This window comes from Cyanistes caeruleus, chromosome 1, assembly GCF_971803275.1.
Source record: "Cyanistes caeruleus chromosome 1, bCyaCae1.hap1.1, whole genome shotgun sequence".
NCBI classification, from domain to species: Eukaryota; Metazoa; Chordata; class Aves; order Passeriformes; family Paridae; genus Cyanistes; species Cyanistes caeruleus.
In genome coordinates, this window is record NC_141701.1 from 152,680,680 (window position 1) to 152,706,816 (window position 26,137).

A 26,137-nucleotide genomic window follows, 5' to 3' on the forward strand; every position below is an offset into this window, starting at 1 on the left:
ACCCCGCCCCACCCCCGCCCCGTGGTTCCGGGTTCGATCCCCGGCTCCGCCCGCCGAATCCCCGCCGGACCCTCGGGTCCCCTCGCCCTCCATCCCCGGGACAGCGCCGCTGCGCGGGCGCCCTGCCCGGGTCCCTTGCGGGGACGGTGTCGGCACTCGCTGGATCGGTGCCGGAAGCGGTACGGACCCGCCCGGTGCCGCCCCGCCCCGGCGCGCTCCCGCCGTTCCGCCCCGCGGGGACGCGCAGACCCGCCCGGCGCGGCCGGACTGTCCGGTAAGCAGCGGCACCGGCAGCGGGATCCTGAGCGGAGGCGGTGGGGCTGGCGAGGCGCAGCACGTCTGATCCGGTGCCGGTCCCGGTGCTGGTCCCGGTGCCGGTCTCGGTCCCGATGCTGGTGCCTTCCCGGTGCCCCTACCCTCCCGGTGCCGCCCGTCCCCGTCGGTGCTGTCCCCGATTCCCCGCACGCTGCTCTCACCGAGCCCCCTCCATTCCGTTCTCTCCTCTCCCGCCCCGCCCGCAGCAGCTCCGGTGCTGGTCCCGTCCCGGTCCCGTCCCGTCCCGGTCCCGTCCCACCCCGCCCCATCCTGGCAACCCCAGGTCCCGGCGCGGCCGCGGCTCTGCTTCCCCCGCTGCCTCCCGGGGGCCCCCGCCGCGGTGGGGGGGTCAGGGGGGCTGTGCCGTGTCCCGGGACTCCGGGTCTCGCCTCGGCTCCTGCGGCTGCAGGTGGAGCAATACCGAGCCCCGGGCATCCCCCAGGACCACCCCGGGACTCCCGGGGGTCCCCCTGAACCCCTCCCGGACACGCCGGCACCACCGTCCCCCCGGCCGGCAGCGATGCTCGAGGAGCCTCGGCCCCTCCCGCGGCCGCCGAAGCTCCGCTCAGGGTGGTCCCAGGTGACCCCAGCCCCTGCTCTCGGGGTGACGGTGGATCCCGGGGAGCCAGGACCCGTCACCGTCCCTCTCTCTTGCAGCGAGGCCGCTCCATGCGCTTCCCCCGCGGCGCCTGAGCCCGGCAGCCCTCGGCAGGTGAGTGTCGCGGGGCTGGGGGGGGGACCGGGTGCGTGTCCCTGTCACAGGTCGGGAGCAGTCCCGCACCCACCCGCTCCCCGCGAGCGGAGGGGTCCGAGGGGTCCACGGGACCGGGAAGGGGACTGGGATCGTCCAGCCAGCCTCCACCGTCCTGCTCCCCCGGAACGGGGGGTCCGAGGGGCCCGGGGAGTCGCACGGTGCCCCCTGAGAGCCGCCGGGTGCCGGGGCACTGCCCCTTGCGAAACCATCCGGGATTGAGCAACGCCGGGCACGGCTCCAGCCGGGGCTCTCCCACGGAGCGCCCGGGGAGGGGGCGGCAGGTGCCGGGGGGAGCAGGTTTTGAGGGCTGCCTTGCTTGTGGCCGCCCCTCTCCCCAGCTGCAGAGACCCTTCTGTTCTTCCCCACGGTGCCAGGATTTGGGATGGGTCAGGATTTGGGATGGCTCCGTAGTGGAGTTATGTTGGCCCGTGCTGCGGGAAGGGCTCCGTGCCTGCCCCGTCCCCCCACGGAGGGGGGCTCCAGTTGGGAACCTGCTCTCGAGCTCTTCGGGGTCGCTGCACCACTTCAAGCGCTCGCCAATTTGATCGTTCTAACGATCCGCTGGCACCGGGGCCTGCGCCTCCCCGCCGGCAGCGCCTCCGCCGCCGCGCCGGGGGCTCGGCTCGGGCTGTACCTGCTTTGGCACCTGTCCTGCACCAGATGAGGCTGCCGGAAGGGTCCAAAGGACGGCCCGGGGCTCCTGCGCCCTGGGCAGGGCTGAGAGCGAGCCAGGTGCCGCCCTGCCCGAGGGTGCCATCCCAGCCGGCGGAAGGGAGGGGACCGTGGGAGCCGTGTCCCCCGTGCTGTCCCCGTTTCAGCCCCCGCAGTCACAGCCTGTCATTAGCCGGGACGCGGTGGCCGCAGGGGCCGGGCTGGCTGCCCGAGGGGCATTCCAGGGGCGCCAGGCCAAGGGAGTGGGCACAACCCTCGCCCGGGGTGGGACCCTGCGCTTACCGAGGGGGTCATGTCCCCTGTGTCCCCAAAGACGCCTGGGGCGGGAGTGGGGTCGCCACGGGAGCCACGGCGAAGGATTTGGCAGAGCTTCACTGTTTGGATCCGAGGCTGCTCCACGGAACAAAGGCTCGCGCTGCCGCCCGGTTGTTTTCCTCCTGAGCCGGTATAAAACTCCTGGCAGCGCTCGGCAGCTCCGGGCTGCCCGCGCTTCTCCTCCAGACACGCTCTGGACACGCTCCGGACCGGCCTCGCCCCGCCGTGCCGGGGGTCCCGCCGGCCACGACCCCGTCCTGGGGCGGTGGGAGCGGCAGGAGCTGCTGGAGCCTCGGGCTCACCGGGCCGCCGGGTGATGGGGTGAGTGCGGCCGAGCCTGTGCTGGGACCGGGGGGGACAGCGGGGGTGGCACCTCCCCGCAGGGCTCCCACAGCCGTGCCTGGTGGGTGTCACCCAGCCCTGCCACAGGTGACACTGTGGCTGTCCCCGCGGCCAAACCACCCCTCTCAACGATATCCCATCCTGCGGGGACAAAGCTGTCGAGGCAGATGCGTGTCCCCAGTGTCCCCACAGGACCGCGGGGGGCAGCTGTGCCTGTCCCCTCCTGGGCCTGGGATGGGGACAATGGCGGGGACCACCGGCGGTGGCAGGGGGCTCTTGCAGGTCTGGTGCTGCATCGGGGGGTCCTGGCCTCTCTGAGGTGACAGTGAGGAGGTGAGGGGTGCCCTGGCACATCGGTGACAGTGCAAGGAGAGTGGTAGTGGCACCGTGTGGGTGCAGAGCTATGATTCATCTCCAGATCCGGTGGTTTTGAGGTCGTGGGCAGGGGGGTGTGGGCGGGGGGGAAGGTGAATATTTTTGGTGTTGGTTTCTGAAGTTTCAGTGAGTGCAGCTCTGCTGGGCGGGAGCCAGTGGTGTCTGGCCCAGCTCCGTCCTGTGGTGTCCTGTGGTGATGAGGGGGTGCAGGAACCCCACTGCTTCTGCTGGGTGGGATCTGGGGGCACACAGGGTGCCAGTAAAACCCAGGGGTTTCCCAGAGCAGCCAGGTGAGATGGGGTGGGGAACAGGGGGCTGCAAGGAGCTGGGGTCCTTCCATCTTTGGGGGTGGGCAGAGTGCTGGGGCACCCACTGGGCCTCCTCCATTTCAGGGAACTGGGGGTCTCCTGACTTCCCTCTTCCATGGCCATGTCTGCCCGTGTGATGGGCACAGCCTGAGCTGTGCTGGCTCCAGCCGTTCCTCCTGCCTGGCACACACCGTGCCAGCAGGGAGGCCACAGCAGACACGGAGTGTTCCTTGTCACCACGGGGGCAGCTGGTGTCACCACCAAGGCTGGGGAATGTGCTTTGGGGGTCACTATCAGCCTTGATGGCAGTGTGGGCACAAGCATGGGTGGCACCTGCGTGTGCACTGAGCCCATGTCGGGGCTCTGCCGGGTGACACGGTGGTGACAGGAGACGTAGTGGCAGGAGTCATGGCGCTGCTGCTAGTGGGGGCACTGGCATGGGAGGGTGGGCAGGAGGACAGGACCTGCCCCAGGAGTCCCCTGCTCCCTGTCTTGTCTCTTCTCCTGAGGTTCTGGGTGTGTGCCATGGCCATGGTTGTCCTGGTGGATGTGTGAAGACACGGGGGTGTTTCAGTGTGGACATGGCTGTCCCGGTGTGGACAGGCTGCCCAGGATGTGATTGTCCCAGTACAGATGTTGTTGTCCTGGTGTGGCTGTGGCTGTCCCGGTGCGGACGGGCTGCCCAGGATGTGATTGTCCCAGTACAGATGTGGTTGTCCTGGTGTGGCTGTGGCTGTCCCGGTGTGGACAGGCTGCCCAGGATGTGATTGTCCTGGTGTGTATCCCCGGTGTGTATCCCGGTGTGAATGTGCTGCCTGCAATGCGGGTGCCAGCATCATTGTCCCATTCCCACCGCGCTCAGCCCGCTGCCCCAGAGCTGGCAGTGCCGGTGCTGCCGGAGGTGGGGTCCAGGAGCTTGTGGGCCCTCTAGGGCAGCCCTAAGGCAGTGTGGGGCCAGAGCCGAGCCCTCTAATCGCCTCAGCAGCTCAGGCAGGCCAGGGCCGGTCCCAGGAATGTGACTCCGGCGGCGCGGGAGTGGCCGTGGCAGCGGTGCAGAGCGCCCGTGGCAGCGCCAGGTCATTCCCGGCGTGGCCAGGGCTGGCAGCCGCCCGGATCGCGGTCCTGCCCCGCTTATCGGCCCGGCCCGGCCTCGCACAAGGGCCCATTGTGCCGTGGGGGCGCGGCTGGTGGCAGTGCCAGCGCTGACACCGCCACGGTCCCGCCACCACCGTGGCCACGGCCGTGTGTCCTGGCCCCTCTGCTCAGGAGGAGGGCACGGGGGTGGCACCGCAGCCATGCGGTGACCCGAGGTGTCTACTCTGGCCCTGTTCCCCCATCCCAGGCCGCCAGAGCGTCCTGGAAGCGGGGTTGGCCACAGGGCACCAATCGAGGCTCGTTCTGGCCCCTTTCCACAGGGCTGGCGCGAGCCCTGAGCCCTTCCCAGCCACTGCTCGTCCGTGACTCAGCGACTGCCGTGGAAAGCAGAAGTGTCCCCCTGTGCCCCCCCAGCTCATCCTTTCCAGGTCACGGCCCTGGCTCCCGGGCGCCACACGGGCCCAGTGTCACCGTCCTGCCGGGTCCCTGCCTTGGCACCTGGGGGCCAGGACGCCCTTTTTGGGTATTTTGGTGAGAGCACAACGTTCCCGAGAACAATCCCAGTGTGTTCCCAAACTAATCCTGAGCTGCCCGTGAGATTAAGCCCAAAAAGCTGCTTAGCGCCCAGAGCAGCGACCCCGTCCCGCGCCGGCACCCCGGCACCCAGCGAGGTGGTGGCCCGGCACCGCGTCCCCCCCGCGGGAGGGTCCCATCCTGAATTTGGGGGGGCTGAATGCTGGCGGCGGCTTGGCGGGCGCCCCAGGAGAGCGGCGTGGCAGGGCGGATAATCTGCTTGCTGGAATGTGGATGTGCTGGCTCCGGCCCCGGACTGGAGCAGGGATTAGGGAGAAGCCAGAGCAGGGTAGCACCGAATTTTGGGAAGAGGTGGGATCCGGGGCTGCGGTGGGGCTCAGTCTCGGCATTCGCTGAGGCCAGAACTCCTCGAGCCTCACCACGGCCACAGTGCTGGCGCCCCAGCTGTGACGGTGACGAGGACAGTGATGCCACCCATGTGAGATGCAGTCATCCGTCACCACCCTCCCAGTCCCCCCCGTCACGTGGGGCCACCTCCCGTGGCAATAAACCGGGCACGCTGGTGCCACAGGGGTCAGCGCAGGGCCCGGGGAGCTGCCAAGGAGCAAATGTGGGTGGAAGCTGGGTTGGGCTGGGGAAACTGCGGGGGGGTGGGGGGCTTTGGGAGGGTCGGGTACTGCTGTGCCCCCCGAGTCTGGCGCTCTGCCCGCGCCCCGCAGGGTTGGGTGCTTGCCCAGGGTCCCGCTGCCCCAGCTCCGCTCCCCTCGCGGCGTTTGTCTTGGCCGCAGCTCTCCCATTCCAAGCAGTGGCCAAGACAAACCAGCCCGGAGCCAGCCCGGCCCGAGGAGGGGCAGCCCCGGCCCCTGCCTGCGGCACGGCTCTGGGGGGACCCCCTGATCCCCCCCTGATCCCCCTCTGTGCCCCCAGGTTATGCTGCCCCGACAGCGTCCCCTGAGCCCCCGCGAGAAGGAAAAGGGCTAAGCCGGCTGTGCCGGGGGCCGCGCCGGCACCATGAGCCACTCCCAGGTGTCTTCCGAGCTTCACCACATCGTCTCCTCGGCCTTCCAGAGCGTAAGTGGCACCGCGGGGTGGGCGGTGGGGATGAGAGGCTGCACCCCCGATGGTGCCCGGGGGGTGACGGCTGTCACGGCACAGTCCCTGCTGCCGCGGGGCACCTGGGGGATGCCCGACTGCCGAGCTGTGCCAGTAGCACCACCTCAGGTGCGGGGCAGGTTCTGGGGTGCTGGCAGTGCCGTGTGGCACCTGCCCCACTGCTCAGCCATGGGGCAGGGCTGCCCCACAGCAGCTCCCCGGGGCAGGCCAGGCCAGCTGTGCCAGGCTGGCGGGTGCCCTTGGGGCCGGCACGGTGCCAGCGCCGGCGGTGGCGTGGCCGTGGCGGTGGCCGCGGTGCCAGCACTGCCCTGGCGACAGGTCCCGGGCCAAGTTAATGATTGAGCCCGGTGTCACGCCGCGGCTCCCGGTGCTGTTGGCAAGTGCCCGTCGTGCGCACGTGACCGGGGATGGGACTGGCCCCATCCTGATGGAGTTCCTCCGGGGCTCCCAGGTAAGCTGCGGCCTAGGGGGCTCTGGAGGGCTCTCTCTGTGGTGCCAGCTCGGGGCACCGTGCCCACCTGTGCCACAGTGACGCCAGGCGCCGGACAAAGGAGTGTGCTGGGTGCTTCTGGGGTGCAGGATGGAGCCGGGCAGGTCTGGGGCCATGGGGCCTTGGCCAAAGGGGCCTGGGGGGTCTGGGGGATCACAGGGGTCACGGGGATGGTGGAAGGGATGTGGAGGAGTGGGGGATGCAGGTGCAGGACATGGCCTGATGCCACCACTGCCATCGCGTGGCAGCCTCGGTGTGCCAGAGTGCTGGGTGTGATGGGGTGGCCTGGGTCATCACCTGGGTCACCCCCTGCATCACCCTCCGGGTTACCCCCCTGGGGTCCTGTGGTCACTGTGCAGGAGGGACACCTGTGCCCAAAGCTGATACCTGGGCTGGGGTTCATGTGGGGTGGCCTTAGCACAGCCCTGCACCGGCAGGTGTTGGTGGGGTGTCCTCTCGGGGTGGTGGGAGCTCCCCCACCGCTGCCCGGGGGTGTCCCTGCAGGCAGATCCTGGTACCTGGGGTACCCCTGTACCCCCGGGTCCCCCGGGACCTGCCGCCTGCCGGGGTCACTGGGTGGGGGCCGGGGCAGGGGGGCTCGGCTGTGCAGCCCCCGCAGGGGCTGAGGGGTGCAACGTTGGCACGGGATTTACCGGGGCACAGGAGCGCGGCCGGGGGGTCGCTGCACCCCAGGGGCAATCTGAGCTCGGGGGGGCGAGCCGGTTGTTCGGGTGGGGGGCGGGAGGGGCTGCTGCGTCCCGAGGGGCCGGAGCTGGCGGGGGGATCGGCACATCCCGGGGACAGTCGGTGCATCCCGGGGACAGTCGGTGCATCCCGGGGGGGGTCGGTGCATCCCGGGGGGATCGGCACATCCGGGGGGATCGGCACATCCCGGGGACAGTCGGTGCATCCCGGGGGGGGTCGGTGCATCCCGGGGGGGATCGGTGCATCCCGGGGGGGTCGGTGCATGCCGGGGGGGGTGGGGGGGGCCGGTCGCTCCGGGGCCGCCGCCGGTGCCGCGGTGCCGCCGGTGCCCTCTGCGTTCGCCGTCACCTTGAGACGGGCGCGAGGCGGCTCCGTCAATATTTGGCGAGGCCGGGACGGAGCCGCCGCCCCCCCGGTTCCCTCCCCGGCCCCCCCTCGCTCTCTCCCCCCGGCCCCGTCCGCGGCCGGTCCCGCCGCTCCGATAAAGCGCTGCGGGAGCTGCGGAGGGAGCGGCTCCGCCATGACTCAGGTAGGACCGGCCGGGGACGCGCCCCCGCAGCCCCCGCAGCCCCTCCCGCGCTCCCCCAGCGAGCCCCCTGCCACCCCAGCCCTGCATCCTTCGTGTCCACCCCAGCTCCGCATCCCCCCTGTCCCTGCACCCCCTGCAGCCCCCAGTCCCGCATTCCCCCCACAACCCCCCGCACCCCACACGCCTCCACACCCCTCTACGCCCCCAGCCCTGCATCCCCTCCCGCCCCCAGCCCCGCCCCGCAGCCCCTCCTCCCCCGAGCCCCCCCCGAGCCCCCCGAGCCCCCCGAGCCCCCCCGAGCCCCCCCGAGCCCCCCGAGCCCCCCGAGCCCCCCGGCACCCACGGCTGCAGCAGCAGCAGCAGCGCCGGGCGGGGGGCACGGAGCCGGGGGCTCTGCGGGTGCGGGGCCCGGGGAGCGGCGCGGGGCCAGCCCTGGGGGTGGGCGGAGGGCACGGCCCCAGGAGCCGGCACGGGCGGGGTCACAGGGACACGGCGCTGGTGGCGCCGGGTCCCGGCTGGCAGGACAGCGGGACAGGGGCACAGCCCGGGCCGGGAGCTGTGGCACTTGGGCCGGGGGTGACACTGAGCACGGCGCTGAGGCCGGGGATGCTGGGGCTGCGTGGGGTGCGAGTGATGCGGTGGGTACCCAGCCCTTGGGTGCCCGTCCGGGGCGCCCATCCCCGGGGCTGCGTGCCCGGGACGAGCTGGGCTCGGTGGCGTGTGCCCGCTCAGCCCTGCTGCCGGCCCGCAGCCCGAGCAGGAGGCGCTGGCCGCCGGCTCACCTGCCTTCGGGGAGGAGGAGGAGGAGGAGAAGGACCTGAACAAGGCCCTGGGCGTGGAGCGCTTCGAGGAGATCCTGAACGACGCTCACCCCCGCAACGCTGAGGAGGCCGGGCGCAGCTACGGCGAGGAGGACTTCGAGTGTGAGCGGGGCCAAGGGCGGGCACGGAGCAGGGAAGGGGCAGGGAGCGGACAGGGGGCAAGCAGGGAGCGGGGAACCGGCAGGAAATGGGCGGGGAACGCAGCACCAACTCCCAGTCCCCCCAGACCACCGCCAGTCGTCCCTCCACATCCACCACCCGCTCTCCACGCACCTGCCCCCCGACGCCCGCCGCAAGAAGGGGATCCCGAAAAAGGGCAAAAAGAAGGCCCGCCGTGCCTCGGTCCCCGGAGAGACCCCCACCATCGAGGAGGCTGAAGAGGATGAGGATGACGCGTGCGACACGGAGACGGAGCGGTCGGCGGAGGAGCTGCGGCAGCCCGGGCCGGCCGAGGCAGTGCAGGTGAGGGCAGGACTGGGCTGGGGGCAGCGCTGTGCTCCCCGGCTCAGCACATCTGGCCACAGCTGGGGCACCAGAGCAGCTGGGGCCGGTGCTGCCCACGGCCTGGGAGATGTGGCTCCCCAGCAGCCGGCTCACCCGCTGCCCCCCCAGTTCTTCTTGCAGGAGGACGAGGTCACCGAGCGCCGGGCAGAGGAGCCAGCAGCCCCCGCGGCACCGCCCGGCTCCCCCCCTGAGCCCCGGGCGGGCATGACCCTGAAGGAAGCCCAGGCCAGCAGGTGAGCTGGAGTTGGGTGATGCTGGGGCTCTTGGGGAGTGGGCAGCATCCTCTGACCACCCCATGGCAGGATTGGGGTGCAGAGGGGGACTGGGCACTGAGGTGGGCTCCTGCCTTGCAGCCCTGATGCAGAGCAGGGGGCTCCGGCGGAGGGAGCAGCCGCTGAGGCCGGGTCCCCGGGTCGCCCCGCGCCGAAGTCACAGCCGGGGCACCGGAGCTACAACCTGCACGAGCGGCGGTGCATCGGCAGCATGACAGCTGCCGAGCAGGACCGCTACCAGAAGATGCCGACAGACGAGTCGGAGGCACAGACACTGGCCTCGGCTGACCTGGACTACATGAAGAGTGAGTGGGCTGTGCACCTCGGGCTGTGCTGGTGGCCAGCCTGTGTCGGGCAAGTGGGCTGGGACAGTGGGTCAGGCCGTGCCTGTGGAGTGGGGCTGGGGATGGTGGGGCTGGCATTGCTGGGGATGGTGGGTTTGGGACAGTGGGGCTGGCAGTACTAGGTTGCCTTGTGGCTGCAGCCAAGCTGGGCTGGGTGCAGGCACTGACTCTGCTCCCAGTGCTGGGCACAACCACAGGGGACCCATCCCTGGTGCTGGGGCTGGGCCAAGTCCCCGTGGAATGTGGCCAGGAGCTGAGCCTGGGGCAGCTGGAGCAGTGATGGCAGTAGCAGTGGTGGTGGATCCCCTGGGCACTCACCAGCCCCAGGGATTCACAGGCCAGGGCTCTCAGGGTGTTGGCTGATGCTTTTGCTGTGGAGCTCCCGGGGGAGCGCAGCCAGAGCAGAGCCCAGGTGCCAGTGAGGATGGGTGGACCTTGGCACATGGGAGCAGTGCCAGGAGCCACCTCAATGCCTGCTTGCCACTGCTGGTGGTGACCAAGTGACCCCCCCCAAGGTGCAGCGCTTGCCCCCGCACTGGGATGATCTCTCTGCCCTGAGCTGTCCTAGGCAGGATCCATCCCGCAGCTCCACGGCCGCCCATGCCAGGGCTCACAGAGTTCACACAATGTCCCCTGTGCTGGGGTTTGGGATGCAGGGCCCCACAGCTTGGCCACCCCCCCATTGCTGACCCCCCTCAGGTCACCGCTTTGAGGATGTGCCGGGCGTGCGCCGGCACCTGGTGCGGAAGAGCGCCAAGGCACAGATGGTCCACGTCAGCAAGGGCCACAAGGAGCCCAGCACGCGGCAGCGCAAGCAGGACCGGCAGCCCCACGAGGTGCGGGGTCCTGGGGCAGGGGATGGGCAGGGATGGGGGGCTCTGGGGTGCTGGCACTGACCTGGAGGTGCTGCAGGTGTTTGTGGAGCTAAATGAGCTGGTGGTGGACAAGAACCAGGAGCTGCAGTGGAAAGAGACGGCGCGCTGGATCAAGTTTGAGGAGGATGTGGAGGAGGAGACGGACCGCTGGGGCAAACCACACGTGGCCTCCCTCTCCTTCCGCAGCCTCCTGGAGCTCCGCAAGACCCTGGCCCACGGTAGGGAGGCGGAGACCACCCTGTGGGGCCCACGGTGAGGTGGGGTCCTGTCCCTCCTGGCCTCAGCACCCCCTCCGTTGTCCAGGGGCCGTGCTCCTGGACCTGGATCAAAGGACGCTGCCGGGGGTGGCTCACCAGGTGGTGGAGCAGATGGTCATCACGGACCAGATCCGGGCCGAGGACCGTGCCAACGTGCTGCGGGCGCTGCTGCTCAAGCACAGGTGGGCACGGGGGGCACGAACAAAGTCCCTTTTCCCTGGGCTCTGCTCCCTGAGCTGTGGGGCTGATGCTGTTCCTGGGATCCTGGCAACGGCTGTGCCATTGGGCCACCACGGACAGCCCTGGCCCTGTCCCGCAGCCACCCGAGCGACGAGAAGGAGTTCTCCTTCCCGCGGAACATCTCAGCGGGCAGCCTGGGCTCCCTGCTCGTGCACCACCACAGCACCAACCACGTGGCTGAGGGCAGCGAGCCAGCCGTCACCGAGCCCCTCATAGCCGGCCACACCGGCGAGCACGACACGCGTGTCGACGTGGAGCGGGAGGTGGGTGCCACGGCCCCCCCCTGCCCACACCCTGGGGAAGGGCCCTGACCCCAGTCCCCCGCTCTGTCCCCGCAGAGGGAGGTCCTCACACCCACGCCCCCAGCTGGCATCACTCGCTCCAAGTCAAAGCACGAGCTGAAGCTGCTGGAGAAGATCCCAGATAACGCTGAGGCCACGGTGGTGCTCGTGGGTATGGAGGGGTGGGCAGGCCAGGGGTGTGGGGACCGCTTAGCGGGCACCCTGGTGACCCCTGTGCCCCTCGTGCCCCCCAGGCTGTGTGGAGTTCCTGGACCAGCCCACCATGGCCTTTGTGCGGCTGCAGGAGGCCGTGGAGCTGGACGCGGTGCTGGAGGTGCCTGTGCCTGTGCGATTCCTCTTCGTGCTGCTGGGCCCCAGCAGCACCCACATGGACTATCACGAGATTGGGCGCTCCATCTCCACCCTCATGTCCGACAAGGTCCGTGCCCCAGGGCACTGGGGCCCTGCCGGGGCAGGGGGCTCAGGCTGTGCCAGGCTGGGGGGTTGGGGGCTGTACCAGGATGGGGGTTCAGGGCCCTGCTGGGACAGGGACCTGAGGCTGTGCTGGGCGGGGAGCTCAGGGTTGTGCCAGGGCTGGGGGTTCAGGATCATGCTGGGACTATGGTCTTGAGACACCACTGGTTGGGGGTTTGGGGCTGTGATTGGGGCTGAGCTCAGGACTCAGACGGGATGGGCTGGAGGGCTCAGATTACGCCAATGCTGGGGTCTCAGAGAAATGCCAGGATGAGGGCTTGGAGTTCTCTTGGGGCTGGGGAGCTTGGGGCCATGCCCGGATGCCAGTTGGGTCTCATGGCCATACCAGGGTGGGGGGCCAGGGCCCTCCTGAGGCCACGGGCTTGGGGCTGATACCGAGCTCTCAGGACGCCCCAGAGCTGCGGTGTGAGCACTGACCCTTGCTGTTTCCCCTCAGCAATTCCACGAGGCTGCGTACCTGGCTGACGACCGTCACGACCTTCTGAATGCCATCAATGAGTTCCTGGACTGCAGCGTGGTGCTGCCGCCGTCCGAGGTGCAGGGCGAGGAGCTGCTGCGCAGCGTCGCCCACTTCCAGCGCGAGATGCTGAAGAAAAGGATGGAGCAGGAGCGGAGGCTGCTGCTGGAGCCCAAGTCCCCTGAGGAGAAAGGTGCCAGGGGCAGGGCCGGAGCCAGGGCAGGGTTTGGGGGGGATGTCCCAGCTGTTGGGGTCTCACTGTCTGTCTGTCTGTACATCCACCCACCCCCAGCGCTGCTGAAGCTGAAGGTGGTGGAGGACGAGGCTGAGGAGGACGACGACCCCCTGAGGCGCACGGGCCGCCCCTTTGGGGGGCTGATCCGGGACGTGCGGCGGAGGTACCCCCAGTACCTGAGCGACTTCCGAGATGCGCTGGACCCCCAGTGCATTGCTGCCGTCATCTTCATCTACTTTGCTGCTCTGTCGCCTGCCATCACCTTCGGGGGGCTGCTGGGTGAGTGGGGGGCTGCAGGCGGCGCTGGGCACTGCCCGGTGTGTGCGCTGCGGGGCACGGCCGTGACGCCAGGACCCAAGGGCCCATCCTGATGGTGTGCCTGAGCCTGTCCTGCTGCAGGGGAGAAGACACAGGACCTGATCGGGGTGTCGGAGCTGATCATCTCCACGTCGCTGCAGGGCGTCCTCTTCTGCCTGCTGGGTGCTCAGCCCCTGCTCGTCATCGGCTTCTCGGGGCCCCTGCTCGTCTTTGAGGAAGCCTTCTTCACGGTGAGGGTCTGCTCTGGGGGCTGGGGGGGACACCCCACTGCCCAGGGCACACATCCCCACAGCCCTTCTGCCAGGGCTCTGCTCCACGGCCCAGGGCTGTGTCCAGCCCTGCCACCATCCTGACACCCGTCTGTCCATCCATCCGTCTGCACGGCTGGCCAGTTCTGCACATCCAATGAGCTGGAGTACCTGGTGGGGCGTGTCTGGATTGGATTTTGGCTCATCCTCATCGTGCTGGTCATGGTGGCTTTTGAGGGCAGCTTCCTGGTTCGTTTCGTCTCTCGCTTCACCCAGGAGATCTTTGCCTTCCTCATCTCCCTCATCTTCATCTATGAGACCTTTTCCAAGCTGGCCAAGGTGAGCCATGGCAGATGAGCTGGGGGGGCTGCGGCAGGGCCAGGCAGGACGGGGCTCAACATCCCATCCTCCTGCTCCAGATCTTCCAAGAGCACCCCCTGCACGGCTGCCTGAGCGCCAACAGCTCGGCCGAGGCCTGGGGCAACGGCAGCGTGCCCGTAGCCAACAGCACAGCGCTGGCCACCAGCCCAACTGTCCGCGGTGCCACCAAGGTCACGGGGCAGCCCAACACAGCGCTGCTCTCGCTTGTGCTCATGGCCGGCACCTTCTTCATCGCCTTCTTCCTGCGCAAGTTCAAGAACAGCCGCTTCTTCCCCGGACGGGTGCGTGGGGACGGCCATGGGGCTGGCATGAGCCTGGGGGCCACGGGGCTGGGATGAGCCCAGGGGCCTGGGGTGGGCCTGGAGGGCTGTGGCCAGGCTGGCACTGGTGTTCCCCCAGATCCGGAGACTCATCGGGGACTTTGGGGTGCCTATCGCCATCCTGGTGATGGTGCTGGTGGACTACAGCATCCAGGACACCTACACGCAGGTGAGCAGCCACCCATCCACTGCCTGGGCAGGATGGGGCCTAACCCCACACACTCCTCAGGATCCCTGTGCCCCATCCCACTGTCCTGGCTGCGGGTCAGCAGCTCCATCTGTCCCCAGCATGGCTGCACCTGCTTGGTCACCTCTGGCTCCCAGCATCTGACCTTCCCTCTCCCTCTGAGTCTGGCTTCTGTGGGTCCCAGTGCCTCCATGACCCCCTTCACTCTATGGGCCACAGCCAATGCCCTCTCAGTGTTTGTCTCCCCTACTCCCTGCAGAAGCTGAGTGTGCCCAGTGGGTTCTCAGTGACAGCCCCAGACAAGCGGGGTTGGGTGATCAACCCCCTGGGTGTGCAGAGTGCCTTCCCTGTGTGGATGATGGTGGCCAGCGGCCTCCCCGCCATCCTCGTTTTCATCCTCATCTTCATGGAGACCCAGATCACCACGTGAGTCCAGTGGGGCCGGGCAGGGGGCATTGCTGGGGCAAGGGGGAGCCTGTGCCGTGCCAACCATCTGCCCTCACGCCCAGGCTGATCATCAGCAAGAAGGAGCGGATGCTGCAGAAGGGCTCTGGGTTCCATCTCGACCTCCTGCTCATCGTGGCCATGGGCGGCTTCTTCGCGCTCTTCGGGTTGCCCTGGCTTGCCGCAGCCACCGTGCGCTCGGTCACCCACGCTAACGCCCTCACCGTCATGAGCAAGGCCGTGGCACCTGGGGACAAGCCCAAGATCCAGGAGGTGAAGGAGCAGCGGGTCACCGGGCTGCTGGTGGCTGTGCTTGTCGGTAGGTCTGGCCCTTGGGACCTTGGGGGACTGCGGTGCAGTGGGGAGGGGGGCCAGGGAGCCATGGGGGATGCAGTGGAGAGGGGCCAGCGTGGGGAATGGAGCTGGGGCACCCTGAGCCTTGGCCAAATTGGTGTGGCCATCCTGCCCCCAGTTGACACAGGGATGTGGAACCCTCCCCATGTGAGGGGGAAGTGGGGCTGGGGGGGGCTGTGCTGAGCCCCCTCCCCAGGCTGACACTGCTCTGGCCCAGGGCTGTCCATCGTCATCGGGGACCTGCTGCGGCAGATCCCCCTGGCCGTGCTCTTCGGCATCTTCCTCTACATGGGCGTCACCTCCCTCAATGGCATCCAGTTCTACGAGCGCCTGCAGCTGCTGCTGATGCCCCCCAAGCACCACCCTGATGTCACCTATGTCAAAAAGGTGGGGAGGGGGCCTGGGGAGGATCCTTGGGGCAGGACCCAGGCTGGGACAGCAGCCAGGCCGGGGTGCCCTGGCGTGGGAGCGCTGCCGTGTCTGCAGGACAGGCTGACAGAGCCTGGTTTTGGGGGGCGGTGGAGGACAGAGCCGGGTCTGTGGGGCAGCCAGACCCCGGCGGGGCTGGGGGCCGTGCCTGGGGCTGCGGGTACCCCTGGCCAAGCTGTGCCCGCGGCGGGAGGGGGACACAGGGCCCGGGACTGACACCTCTCCGTGCCCAGGTGCGCACGCTGCGCATGCACCTGTTCACCGGGCTGCAGCTGGCCTGCCTGGCCGTGCTCTGGGCCGTCATGTCCACTGTGGCCTCCCTCGCCTTCCCCTTCATCCTCATCCTCACGGTGCCGCTCCGCATGTGCCTGCTCAGCCGCATCTTCACCGACCGGGAAATGAAGTGTGTAAGTGGCGGCGTGGCTCGGCCGGGGGGAGGCGGGGGGCCCTGGACTGCCGGGCACGGCGGGGCCGGGGGGCCCTCGCTGCCCTTCAGCCCCGTGTCCTGCAGCTGGACGCAGCCGAGGCCGAGCCCATCCTGGACGAGCGGGAAGGTGTGGACGAGTACAACGAGATGCCGATGCCGGTGTGACGGCGGCTCCCGGCTGGCGGCGGGCACGGCCGGAGCCCGGTGCGGCGCGGGCCCGGCGCGGCCCAGGCCCCGGAGAGGCCGGTGCCAGGCCCAGCCCCTCGGACACCTGCTGCCCCGGCTCCCGCCCCACGCTCGGGCCCGGGCCCCGCCGGGGTTTATGGATCAGGCAATTCAAAGGCAATAAACAGCTTTATTCCGAGCACGGGGCTCAGGACGGAATGGGGGGACCCCCCTGCCAAGGGAGGCCTGGCCCGAGCAGGCCCTGGGGGGCGACCGGGGTCCCCCCGCTGCCTTCCACTAATAAAGAGACCGGACTTTGCACACTTTTCACCAGTTTTATTGGAAAGTTTCCCCCTTCCCTAACACCCCCCTCCTCCAGGCCCAGGGAACAGCCCCGTGTGCACACCCACTCCCAGCCCTGCGTGTAATCCACGGCAGCCCCCGGGCCCCCTGCACCCCCTGGCAGCCGTGCGGGGCACAGGGACAGCCTCCCATGCCCAGGGAAGCCCAGAACCCCTGTGCCCCATGGCAGCAGCCGTGCGGGGCACAGGGACAGCCTCCCATGCCCAGGGAAGCCCGGGCCAGGCCAGCCCCTGCAGCAACAGACTGGGCTCAAGTGGCAGAGCTGAGGCAGGGGGGCCATGAGGGACCTTCCCCAGTAACTCCCCCACCCCGGCCCCCCTCAAGTCACACCCCGGCCCCCCATAATGGCAATAAATAATCTCAAATCTCACACTCCCCCAGCCCCACAGCAGGAGCAGGTGCCCGTGGCCTGGCCCCACAGCCTGGCCCCCCAAGATGGGGAGCATCTCCATATCCCCCTGACCCCCCAGGATGGGGGGGAGCTCCGTATCCCCCTGCACAGGGGAAGGGGCTGGCAGCACCCACCTGGCCCCCCACACCCCCCGGATCCGGCCCTCAGAAGCGCAGTTCCCTCAGCTTCTGCCGCAGGTAGTGCTTGGCCTCCTCGATGCCACTCACCTTCTCCAGCTCTGTGTAAGGCAGCTGTGAGGGGACGGGGACAGCGTCAGAGCAGTGACAGCGTGTCTGCCCCACCTGTATTCCCAGCACCTCCAGCCCCCAGCCCCATTCAGCCTGTGCTGCTGGGACAAAGGACCAGGACACAGATCCCTCCTTGGAGAAGGAGGGCAGCGCAGTTCCTGCCGAGGGGATGGACAGAAGTGTGGACAATGGCATGGCAAGTGTAGGCAATGTCCAGCTCCAGGCTCATCCAGCCTGAGCTCAGCCCTGGATTTGGTGGTGCAGGCACATGAAGCCTCACCCCACCCTTGAGCCCGTCAGCACCCTCCATGGAAGATGACAAGGTATGGGGTGCTGAAAACTCTGCGGGTCCAACAGCCCTGAGGGGACCAGCAGCACTCACAGAGCAGGGACTGAGGGTCATTGGGACCCATTCTACACCCACTGGCAGCACCGGGGAGGAATAAAGCCACTCAACCCACAGGTGAGAGCTGGGGGTGTGCACCTGGAAAGAGAAGGCTCTGGGGAGACATTTTAGAGCCCCTTCCAGTGCCTAAAGGGGCTCCAAGAGTTGGAGAGGGACTTAGGTTAAAAGCCTGGAGTAACAAACCAACAGGGAATAGCTCCCCACTGCTGGAGTGCAGGGATAGCTGGGATACTGGGAAGGAATTCCTGGTTCTGAGGGTGGGCAGGCTCTGCCACAGGTGCCCAGAGCAGCTGTGGCTGCTCCTGGATCCCTGGCAGTGCCCAAGGCCAGGCTGGAATCGGGGCTTGGAGCAGCCTGTGGTAGTGGAGGTGCTCCTGCCCATGGCAGGGCTGGCACTGGACGGGCTTTAAGGTCCCTTCAGCTGGGTCCCTGCTGTACCTTCTGCAGGAGGGACACAGCCCTGGCCAACCCAGCCCAGCCCAAACACCAGCTCAAGGGAGAGCTGGCCCTGCAACCGGCCCAGCTACGCTGCTGGGCAGCTCCCAGGTGATTCCTCAGCAGTCACAGGACTCTGGAGCTCTGCACAAACACGGGGCTCCAGGCTGCTGAGCTCTACAATGAGGAGCTGCGGCTGGCACAGCCTGGCAGCAGCAGGAGGTAAGAGTTTGGGAATGGCTGTGGGATGGTGCACTGGAAGCAGTGTTATAATCCTGGTCCTCTCTGCAGTGCAAGAGTGAACAGGACTGAGGGCACATTTCCAGTGCCATTTTCCTCAGACTCATCCTCAGGCTAAAACCACCCACAACCAATCACGTGGGAGCTGCACATCCTAAACCAACACCTGGAGTTTGCCAAAGGAGCTGCAGACCCGAGGGCTCTTCCAATCCCAGCACTCAGCAGGAACAGCTGGGCCTGAACCAGGGCAGGCAGAATCTGGCACTGAAGGTGAACCAACCTCCCTCCTGACCCCTCGGCACAGTCACCACAGGTGGACCCACGCGTGTTCCCCCCACCTGATTTCACCCTGAGGCCCCACACCCAATGGTGCTACTGTGGCTGTGTCTGCCAGCCTGGGCTGAACACCCTGTCCTTCCCCTTCCCCTCACTCAGGTCGGGTCTCGGCTCACAGGACAGACCGTCCCTTGTCTCTGCATTTCATCAGGGCTGGTGTCACCCAAAAGCTGCATGGAAAAAGTCCTGCATGGAGTGGGGGAGGGTGAGGAGACACGAGGATGAGTCATCCCTGCTTCCTCTCACAGGGACAGGAGTGTTTACACTGGGGATGCCAGCTCCGGGCCCATCCTTCCAGGGGATGCCAGCTCTCAGCTCTGAGCCCGTCACCCACCGTGTCCCCTGGCCCTGAGGAGGTGGAGGTACCCCCACTTACCTGCACCAGACAGTATCCCAGCAGCCGCAGGTGCCGGTCCCTCATGGCCCGGGAGCCCACCAGGATGTCGGAGTTCTGACAGTAGTGCCACTTGTCATTGACTGACAGCACCACCCTGTACAGGGGACAGCGGGGAGCGCAGTGTCACCCCACGCCCCAGTACCACCCCGCTCCATGGGCCCCGCTCCCCAGCACCGTGGCAGCTGAAAAGTGGCACCCCAAATGACCCCAGACGCTGCTGGTGTCAGGGACAGCTGTATCCAGCAGCCCAGGGCAGTGGGGACACGGGTCTGTGGGTGCCCTGTGGCACTGGGCACGCTCGCCAAGTGTCTCAGCAAGCAGGAGCCCAAGGCAGCGCCAGGGTGGCTGTCCTGCTGGAAGGGGCCAGGGACACAGGCTGGGATGCGGCCCTGCTCCGTACCTCTGGATCTCCTCGGCACCCTGCGGCCCTTCGCCCGGCCCCCGCTTGGGGCTGGGCCGGCACGGCGAGGGCGGGGGACCGCTGTCCTCGCTGGCTGGGGGGCTCCGCTCCTCAGGCTGCTCCTGGGCCTGTTCCCCCTGGAAGCAGCCATGCTCTTGGCCAGGGCAGCCGGCAGCCTCCTCCTCCTCCTCCTCCTCCAGGATCTTGCCGATGGGGAACTGGAAGAGGGAGGTGGCGGAGGTGCGTGGGGAGCAGTCGGGGGTGCCGGGCGGCGGCGCCGAGAGGCACTCGGAGGGGCTGCTGAGTGTGGAGCTGCCCGGGCTGGCCAGGGACGGCTCCTTGCTCAGCCCGCAGTAATAGTCCGAGGGGGGCTGGAAGCAGGGCCCCCCCGGGGCTGGGCAGAGCGCCGGCAGGAACCGCCCGGCCCGGCCGCTCTCCCGGGGGCCTGGGGGGCTGCCGGGCGTCTCTGCGGCAAACGGGGCAAAGTCCTGCAAATCCGAGGTGAGGGCGAGCACGCTGGAGCGCAGGGACACGGCGACGGGGGACGTGGCTGGGGGTACCCTGGAAGCTGCCGGAACGCGCGAGAGAGGCAGCACCGTGCCTGAGCGGTTGATCCACAGCAGGAAGTCTGCAGGAGAGAGAACAGGCATCGGCAACTGATGGGACACGGGCTCGGGAACTCTGTGCCCCAGCTGGGACTCTGAGCCAGCAAACAGAGGCACAGGGGAACCCCCCTTTCTGCAGTGGGAGGGCTCAGGGAGCTGCGTCCCAAGGGCAGTATCACACGGAAGGCAGTGACAAAGCAGCCAGAGCTCATTGTCCCAAATGACCTCCCACCCCCAGCCCCCCGTGGCAGCCTCTCCCCACAGCCCAGGCTGTTACCTGTGCAGTACCCGGGGGGCAGCACCTCGTCCTGCCGGTAGCATTCCTCCCCCACCAGCTGTCGCAGCGCCTCGGCCACCAGCCCTTTGTAGCTGCAAGGAGGGCACAATCAGGGGGGCACTGCAGGGGCTAGCGTGTCCCGCCAGCACAGTTGGTCCCGAGTACATCAGCATGGAGATGGGAACCCCCAGGAGTGGGATGAACAGTGCTGGAGTTTTGGAGGCTCTGCTGTTGGGAGTCAAGAGGGGATGGGCTCCAGCTCCTTTTGCAGAAAAGCTCCTTACAGTATTGGGACACCAAAAGCCCCCCAAAAGGGCTGTCCAGCCCTGGCACCACTGCCCAAGGCAGGGGTGAGTCCCCATCCCTGAGGGAACTGAACAGCCACATGGATGTGGTACTTGGGGACGCGGTCAGTGGTGGCCTCAGCAGTGCTGGGGACGGGTGGACTCAGGGGCTAGGTCACCCAGCATTGTCATGACATCTTCATCCAGATGTCCAGTCCCTTCATGCAAGCACCCTTCCTCCTCCTCCTCCTCTGCCCAGGTCCTGCTGGGGAAATGGGATGTGCAGGATGCATTTTCCTCATCTGATTTTTTTACTCTCCTCATCGTCAATCTGAAAGCCTTCACCTGTACGCCAGTCCTGACCTCCTGTACGTCCTGCTTCCAGCAGGTGGTATCCACTGAAATGCTTGGTGAGGCTGGAGTGGCAGAGTGCACTGACTGCGAGAATGCCTTGGAAAGGAAGCCTCTGCACCCAGCTTCTGCCCCCCGCTGCCGGTAACTCTGGCTGGACTTGGAGGCGTTTCCAAACCAGTTCTCCCTGTATGAATATCACCTCTTCTCCACTGAGGTCTTCAAGGCTTTCCCAACCCAAACAATTCTACAATTCTAAACGATTCTGTGATTCTAGAGCGCTACCCCCCAGGCTTTGGAGCTGCCATAGGGGCCCTCACTCCGGCACCATGTGCCAGAGTAGGCGCCAGATGCCGTGTCCCCACTGTGAGGGACAGCAGAGGGGTGCTGCCCCTTGCCCCCTCACCTGTACTTCCTGTTGGCCTCGTCAGCGGTCAGGGCGTGCTCGAACATGAGGACGCGGTAGCGCGGGTCCAGGCGGGGCCCGCTGTACTCCCGGAACTCCAGCTCCACGGCCGCGTCCAGCAGCGACAGGTACCGGCGCACGATCAGCGCGTAGGGGCTGCCTGCGGGGGCAGCGGAGATGGAGCCCACCCAGGCAAACGGCCCCTCACCCAGCCCTGCTGCCGGGAACCACCCCTACCCCAGCTGGGAGCACCCTGGCAACGGCCCCACGTACTCATGACGTTGGTGATGAAACCTGGGGAGAAGACCTGGTGCAGGACAGTCTGTGGGAAGTGGCTGAGCTGGAACATGGACATGAGGATGTTGACGGTGGCCAGTGGTGAGCTGCCAGCCTTCTGCTCCAAGATGGCCTCCAGCTTGGGGAAGAGCTCGCCGTGGTTGGAGGGGCGGTAGTTCATCCGGCTGAAGGGAAACACCAACTTCTGGATCACCTGTGGAAAGACAGGAGTGTGGGGCCGGGGTGGGACAAGGAACAGGTTGGGGCCACCTGCCCAGTGCCATGAAGAGAGGGGAGCTCAGAACCCACCAGGACTGGGGCATGGCCCCTGGTGCCGTGGAATGCCCCATCATGATGGAGAAGGGCCGTGGCTCCTCTGCCCAGGTGAGCCCACAGAGGGAGGTGACCCCACAGGTGAGGCGAGCGCTCACCTTGCTGTCGAGCTGCTCTCCGCGCTTCAGCAGGAAGTTGGCGATGGTGTCAAGCAGCCGCGGCTCACGCAGCCGGTGCCGTGCCACGTACTTGGCGATGAGGGCCATGGTGTAGGGGGTGAGGTTCTCTGCCTTCCGGGGCAGCCACTCTGCGGAGCCAACACAGCAGGGGGGCCGTCACAGGGGCCAGATCTGTCCCCAGCCCAGGTCCTCTGCAGCCACCACAGCCCAGGCAAGTGGGAGGACAGGACCGCACAGTAGCACCACTCCCAAAAACCTCAAAAGCCAGGCAGCTCCTAAAAACCCTCAGGTATTGGTCAGGTGAGAGGCTGAGGCAGATTCCTGTCATGCACAGCCAGAAGGGACAGATGGAGCACAGCTGGAATGTGCACAGGTGGGCCCTTCTGCAAAACCAAAACTGTGTCCAGCCTGGAGGCACAGTGGGAAAACAGTCCCTGAAGGAACAGGAGGCTCCTGGTCCCTCCCAGTCCCTAAATGAATGGGGGAACTCCCAGCCTGTCAAAGGGCTGGACTGGGCTGTCAGTGACAAGGGTGGCCATGACACAGGGCTCCTCCTGCTACCGTGCTGGGGCTCAGCAGGGCCCCAGCTGAGGCTGTCACCACCCAAACATCCCCAAGGCCCAAGAAGGCATCTGTGAGGCTGCCCCCCAACCCAGCCAGAGACCCCCATGTCCTCTTCCTGCACCAATGCGGGTGGCAGCGCTGGACCCCACCTGAGCACCCCTCACCTGCCATGCTGCGAATGAAGCGCTCCTGCCGGTTCTCGTAGAAGAGCTGGGAGCTGAAGATGGCCTCCAGGGCCTTGTTGTTGGCCTCCTGGGCACACAGGGCCAGCATCTCGTCCAGCAGCGCCAGCTCGTGCTCCCTCATGGCGCTCACCTGGCCCAGCGTGTGCCGCACCAAGCGCAGGATCTTGCGGTTGTTGATGAGCTGCTGGTCGGAGGCCGCGTGGCCCTGCAGCGCCTGTGCCCGCAGCCGGTAGTAGGAGAGCAGCAGGAAGAGGGTCTGGGGGTGCCGCTCCTTCTCCAGGTGCCGCTCCAGGCTGCTGAGGCAGGACTCGACCAGCGGGTGGGGGCTGGAGGGGTGCAGCCGCATCACGCTGCTGAACACCATCGACACATCCTTCTGATTGAAGCGGCCCAGGCGGCTGCGGGACTCGTCCTCCAGCACCCGCACGAGCGGCGACTCCCCGGGCAGCCCTGCGGGGGGAACGGGCACAGGCACGGCTCAGCTCCTGGCCATGGCTCAGCCCCATGGACACACCTCAGCTCCACGGCACAAACACCTCCTTAGCTGGGGCAGGAGGCCACTGCCACGACTGGATGGACGTGCTGGATCAGTGCCCAAACCGAGAAAGGAAAGGAGGGGAAGGCAAAGCACCAGCAGAACATCAGAGCATCTGCACCACGGAAAACGCTGCATGGAGCTGCGGGGTCATTCCCACCCATCCCACTGGAATGGGAGCCCTGCAGCTCACCTGCAGTAGCAAAGTTCATTAAGTCCCAAACATTTCAAAGACAAATTACTCATAGAATCCCAAAATCTCAGACTGTTTTGGGTTGGAAGGAACCTTAAATCCCATCCAGTTGCAGTCCTCTGCCATGGGCAGGGACACTTCCACTAGACCAGGCTGCTCCAAGCCCTATCCAACCTGGCCTGGAGCACTTCCAGGGGCTCTAGACACTCAAGCAACTCACCTCAAAAAGTTGTGGTTGAAAAACAACTGTGACATTCCATGTGACCAAACTAAACCCTGTTTGTTCCAACAGGGACTAATCCTTTGGCTTTTTTGACCTTCTCCTGTTTCCCAGCTCAGCTACAGCTTGTGCAACCTGGCTCCCAGGGAAACACTTCCCTGCAGCTCAGGACGTGTTATCCAGGCCTTGGCACAGGCTCCGTGCTTTGGCTGTCAGGAGGGATCTCCTCAGCAGAGGCAAAGAGCATTGGGGGGGCCTGGAGTTCCCCATCACCCCAGGATTTGGGCGGGCACAGGCCGCAGGGCAGCGCAGGGCGAGTCACTGCGGGTTATCGTTAATCAGAACTCAGGAGGGGGAACGTGAACAATTGGTCTGAGCAGCCGCTTTGTTCCGTAAAAAGGTCTCAAAAGAAAGCTGGAGTTTGTGTTAATGAGGGACAAGGGGGCAGAACAAAGTGGGGGGCAGAGCAGAGCTGAGGGGGGCCCAGCATGGGGAGCCTGCTGAGGGCAGCGGCACCGGCAGCTCCGGCTCAGTGTCAACAAACACCCGGCGCCGCCGGCCTGGGGACGGGCAGAACCGGCCCCCCACCCCCGGCAGGGGCTCGAGTTACTGCGTCAACCCCGGCCGGGCGGCTCCACCGAGCCCTGGCCCAGGAAGGCTGCAGGGAACGGATCGAGACCAGGATGGGGGGAGCCACGGGCAGGAGGACAGGCACCCGCCAGATCCTGGAATTGTTTGGGTTGGAAGGGACCTTAAAAATCATCCAGTTACAACCTCCTGCCATGACCAGGAACACCTTCCACTACCCCAGGTTGCTCCAAGCCCCGCCCAACCTGGCCTTGAACACTCGTAGGGATGGGGCAGCAACAGCTTCTCTAAGCAGCTTGTGCTAGGGGCTCCTAACCCTCTCAAGGAAGAATTCCTTCCCAAATTCTATCTAACTCTGCCCTCTGGCAGTGGGAAACCATTCCCCCTTGTCCTGTCCCTCCAGGCCCTTGTTCAAAGACCCTCTCTAGCTCTTGGAGCATCTCCATGCCCTCCCTTGGGCTTGCTCCATGTCTTTCTGCTGTTTTGCTTCAGAGCTGGAAGCAGCAATGCAGTTAGGGCCTCACCTGAGTGGGGCAGAGGGGAAGATTCCCCCTGCTGCCCACTCCTTTTCGGATGTAGACACCATCCCTTTCCTCACAGAGGAGGACTTGCAGGGTGACCCTGGCACACAGAAGGAGAAGCCTCTGGGATGCAGCCTTCCCTGAACACAGCTCCTCAGGTTGTGCCCTTCTCAGCTCAGCAGCACCCCAAGGAAGCTGCACAGGAGCCCAACTACCTCAAACGCTCTCTCCCACACAGCAACACGGGGCTTGTGCCCTCCAGGAGTTCAGCCAAACCCATGATCTCCCCCGTTGGTGCTCAGGTGCTTCTGGGTTTTCAGGGCTTGGAATTCAAGCTGGACCTACACACGGCCCAGGAGTGACTGCTACACATCCTGCCAGGCAGGGCTGCCCAGCATCGATCTCCTGGTCTGCTAGGGACACTAAGCCCTCCTGCCCTGGAGGAGCAGAGCATCCCTGCTGAGCTGAGCCCCCTGACCAAAGCCCCCCATGGTCACAGCTCTGTCTGCCACAAATGCACCACTACATAAATCCCTACAAACCCGGTCCTGCCCCCTGTCGTAGCGCTGCACTCCCCACCCTGTCTGAGACCCCGGGGTGGCTCACCCAGCGCGGCCGCTGCGTACAGGCAGTTGACGATGCTGAAGTTGTCGAACTTGGCGCAGCCACTGACGATGGCCTGGCACAGCACGTGGAACTCGGGCTGCTCCAGCACCTGCCCCGCGGGCCCGCGGCTGTCCCCAGCCCCCATGGGCGGCCCCGGCTGCTGCTGCAGGAGCTGCCCCAGCTTGTGAAGCGCTATGGGGTAGTGACTAGCCGACACCTTGCCCGGGTTCTGCGTGACCCAGCGGAGCACCTCGCCCACGCTGCGCGAGCGCTCGATCAGCCGCTTCATGGTGAAGAAGGTGTCGTAGCTCATCTTCTCATGGATGAAGTTCCAGCTCTTCCTCTTGCCGTGGGCCCGGCCCCGGCCACCGTCCGGGTGCACGGCGGGCAGCAGCCCATGGCCGTAGGGGTCCAGGGGCAGCAGCAGCCGCGGCCTGGCCTTGCCGGCGCAGCAGCAGGCGGGGAACATCGCGGCACCGCGGCGCTCACGGGCAGCCGGGCCCCGCGGGCCCGCCCGGGTCAGAGCGCGGAGCCATGGGCACAGCAGCGGGCACAGCATGGCGGGGGCGGCGCGGCGCGGGGGGCTCCGCGGCTCCGGAGGACCCTGCGGGACAGAGCGGCGGGGGTGAGCGGAGGAAAGCGGGGCGGCCGGGGCCGGCTCCCCGACCCGGCAGGCACACCCCCCAGCCACCGGGATCCCCGCCCCCGGACTGCCCCGCCCGCACTGCTCCCCGGCATCGGGCCCACCGCCCCGGCTGGGCCCACATCCCGCCCGGCCCCGTGGTGCCGGGACCTCCGGCCTGCCCGATGTCCCCCGCCCCACAGCACCCGCCCCTCTCCCGGGCATACCCCGACCTCCACCCGCACCGGGCCCTCCCTGGACCCCCGGCGGGATTCCCTGCCCCCCCATCCGGCCAGGCCCGGCCCAGCCCGGCCGTACATGGCGCTGGCGGCCGCTCGGTCCCGCCGCCACCGCCGCCGCTCAGCGCCGCCGGGACACGGGCACGGCCCGGGAGCGCAGCCCCGCCGCCATCTTCCTGCAGCCCCGCCCCACGCGCGGCACTTCCGGGGCGGAGCCGGCACGCGCCGCATGCAAATCAGCACCGCGCCTCCGCCAATGATCGAGAGCTCCGTTCAGAGCGGGGCGGTGCCGCGAGCGCAGGCGCGCTACGGCCCTGCGGAGCGTTCGGCGGGAGATGCCAGGCCCCGCCCCCTCCCGGAGCCCCGCCCCTCCCGGAGCCCCGCCCCTCCCGGAGC

The 26,137-nt window shown here is 67.2% G+C and overlaps 2 protein-coding genes across 3 annotated transcripts; one reads left to right on the forward strand and one right to left on the reverse strand.

Moving 5' to 3' along the window:
* On the forward strand, nt 1-15,922 carry SLC4A2 (solute carrier family 4 member 2). Of its 2 annotated transcripts, XM_086851647.1 has the most exons (24): nt 1-274; nt 973-1,027; nt 5,638-5,781; nt 8,299-8,470; nt 8,595-8,830; nt 8,981-9,105; nt 9,226-9,449; nt 10,188-10,324; nt 10,401-10,581; nt 10,667-10,802; nt 10,940-11,123; nt 11,199-11,313; nt 11,396-11,580; nt 12,073-12,286; nt 12,386-12,607; nt 12,728-12,876; nt 13,039-13,233; nt 13,314-13,556; nt 13,675-13,764; nt 14,042-14,208; nt 14,292-14,545; nt 14,798-14,967; nt 15,243-15,416; nt 15,521-15,922. In XM_086851647.1, the coding sequence occupies exons 3-24, from the start codon at nt 5,722-5,724 to the stop codon at nt 15,599-15,601; spliced, it is 3,714 nt and encodes a 1,237-aa protein (XP_086707773.1). In that variant the 5' UTR covers nt 1-274; nt 973-1,027; nt 5,638-5,721; the 3' UTR covers nt 15,602-15,922. The 2 variants fall into 2 exon arrangements, with proteins under 2 accessions (XP_086707773.1, XP_086707834.1); XM_086851708.1 differs by lacking the exons at nt 1-274; nt 973-1,027; nt 5,638-5,781 and adding an exon at nt 7,524-7,547.
* FASTK (Fas activated serine/threonine kinase) lies at nt 15,917-25,982 on the reverse strand. Its single transcript, XM_086853117.1, has 10 exons — nt 25,821-25,982; nt 24,881-25,484; nt 22,197-22,667; nt 21,448-21,596; nt 21,014-21,230; nt 20,741-20,900; nt 19,700-19,791; nt 18,818-19,445; nt 18,397-18,511; nt 15,917-16,606 (listed from the first exon to the last, which is right to left on the reverse strand). Exons 2-10 carry the CDS (start codon nt 25,437-25,439, stop codon nt 16,520-16,522), a joined length of 2,478 nt encoding a protein of 825 aa, XP_086709243.1. The 5' UTR covers nt 25,440-25,484; nt 25,821-25,982; the 3' UTR covers nt 15,917-16,519.
* Nucleotides 25,983-26,137: the final 155 nt, after the last annotated feature.

Coding starts and splice junctions, on each gene's coding strand:
- SLC4A2 (XM_086851647.1), top strand. CDS start 5,722: ATGAGCCACTCCCAGGTGTCTTCCGAGCTTCACCACATCGTCTCCTCG. Junction 13,234..13,313: donor CCTTTTCCAAGCTGGCCAAG/GTGAGCCATGGC, acceptor CTCCTGCTCCAG/ATCTTCCAAGAGCACCCCCT. Junction 13,557..13,674: donor GCCGCTTCTTCCCCGGACGG/GTGCGTGGGGAC, acceptor GTGTTCCCCCAG/ATCCGGAGACTCATCGGGGA.
- FASTK (XM_086853117.1), bottom strand. CDS start 25,439: ATGCTGTGCCCGCTGCTGTGCCCATGGCTCCGCGCTCTGACCCGGGCG. Junction 21,597..22,196: donor CTTCATTCGCAGCATGGCAG/GTGAGGGGTGCT, acceptor TTGGCTCCGCAG/AGTGGCTGCCCCGGAAGGCA. Junction 18,512..18,817: donor GGTGCCGAGGAGATCCAGAG/GTACGGAGCAGG, acceptor TCCCCTGTACAG/GGTGGTGCTGTCAGTCAATG.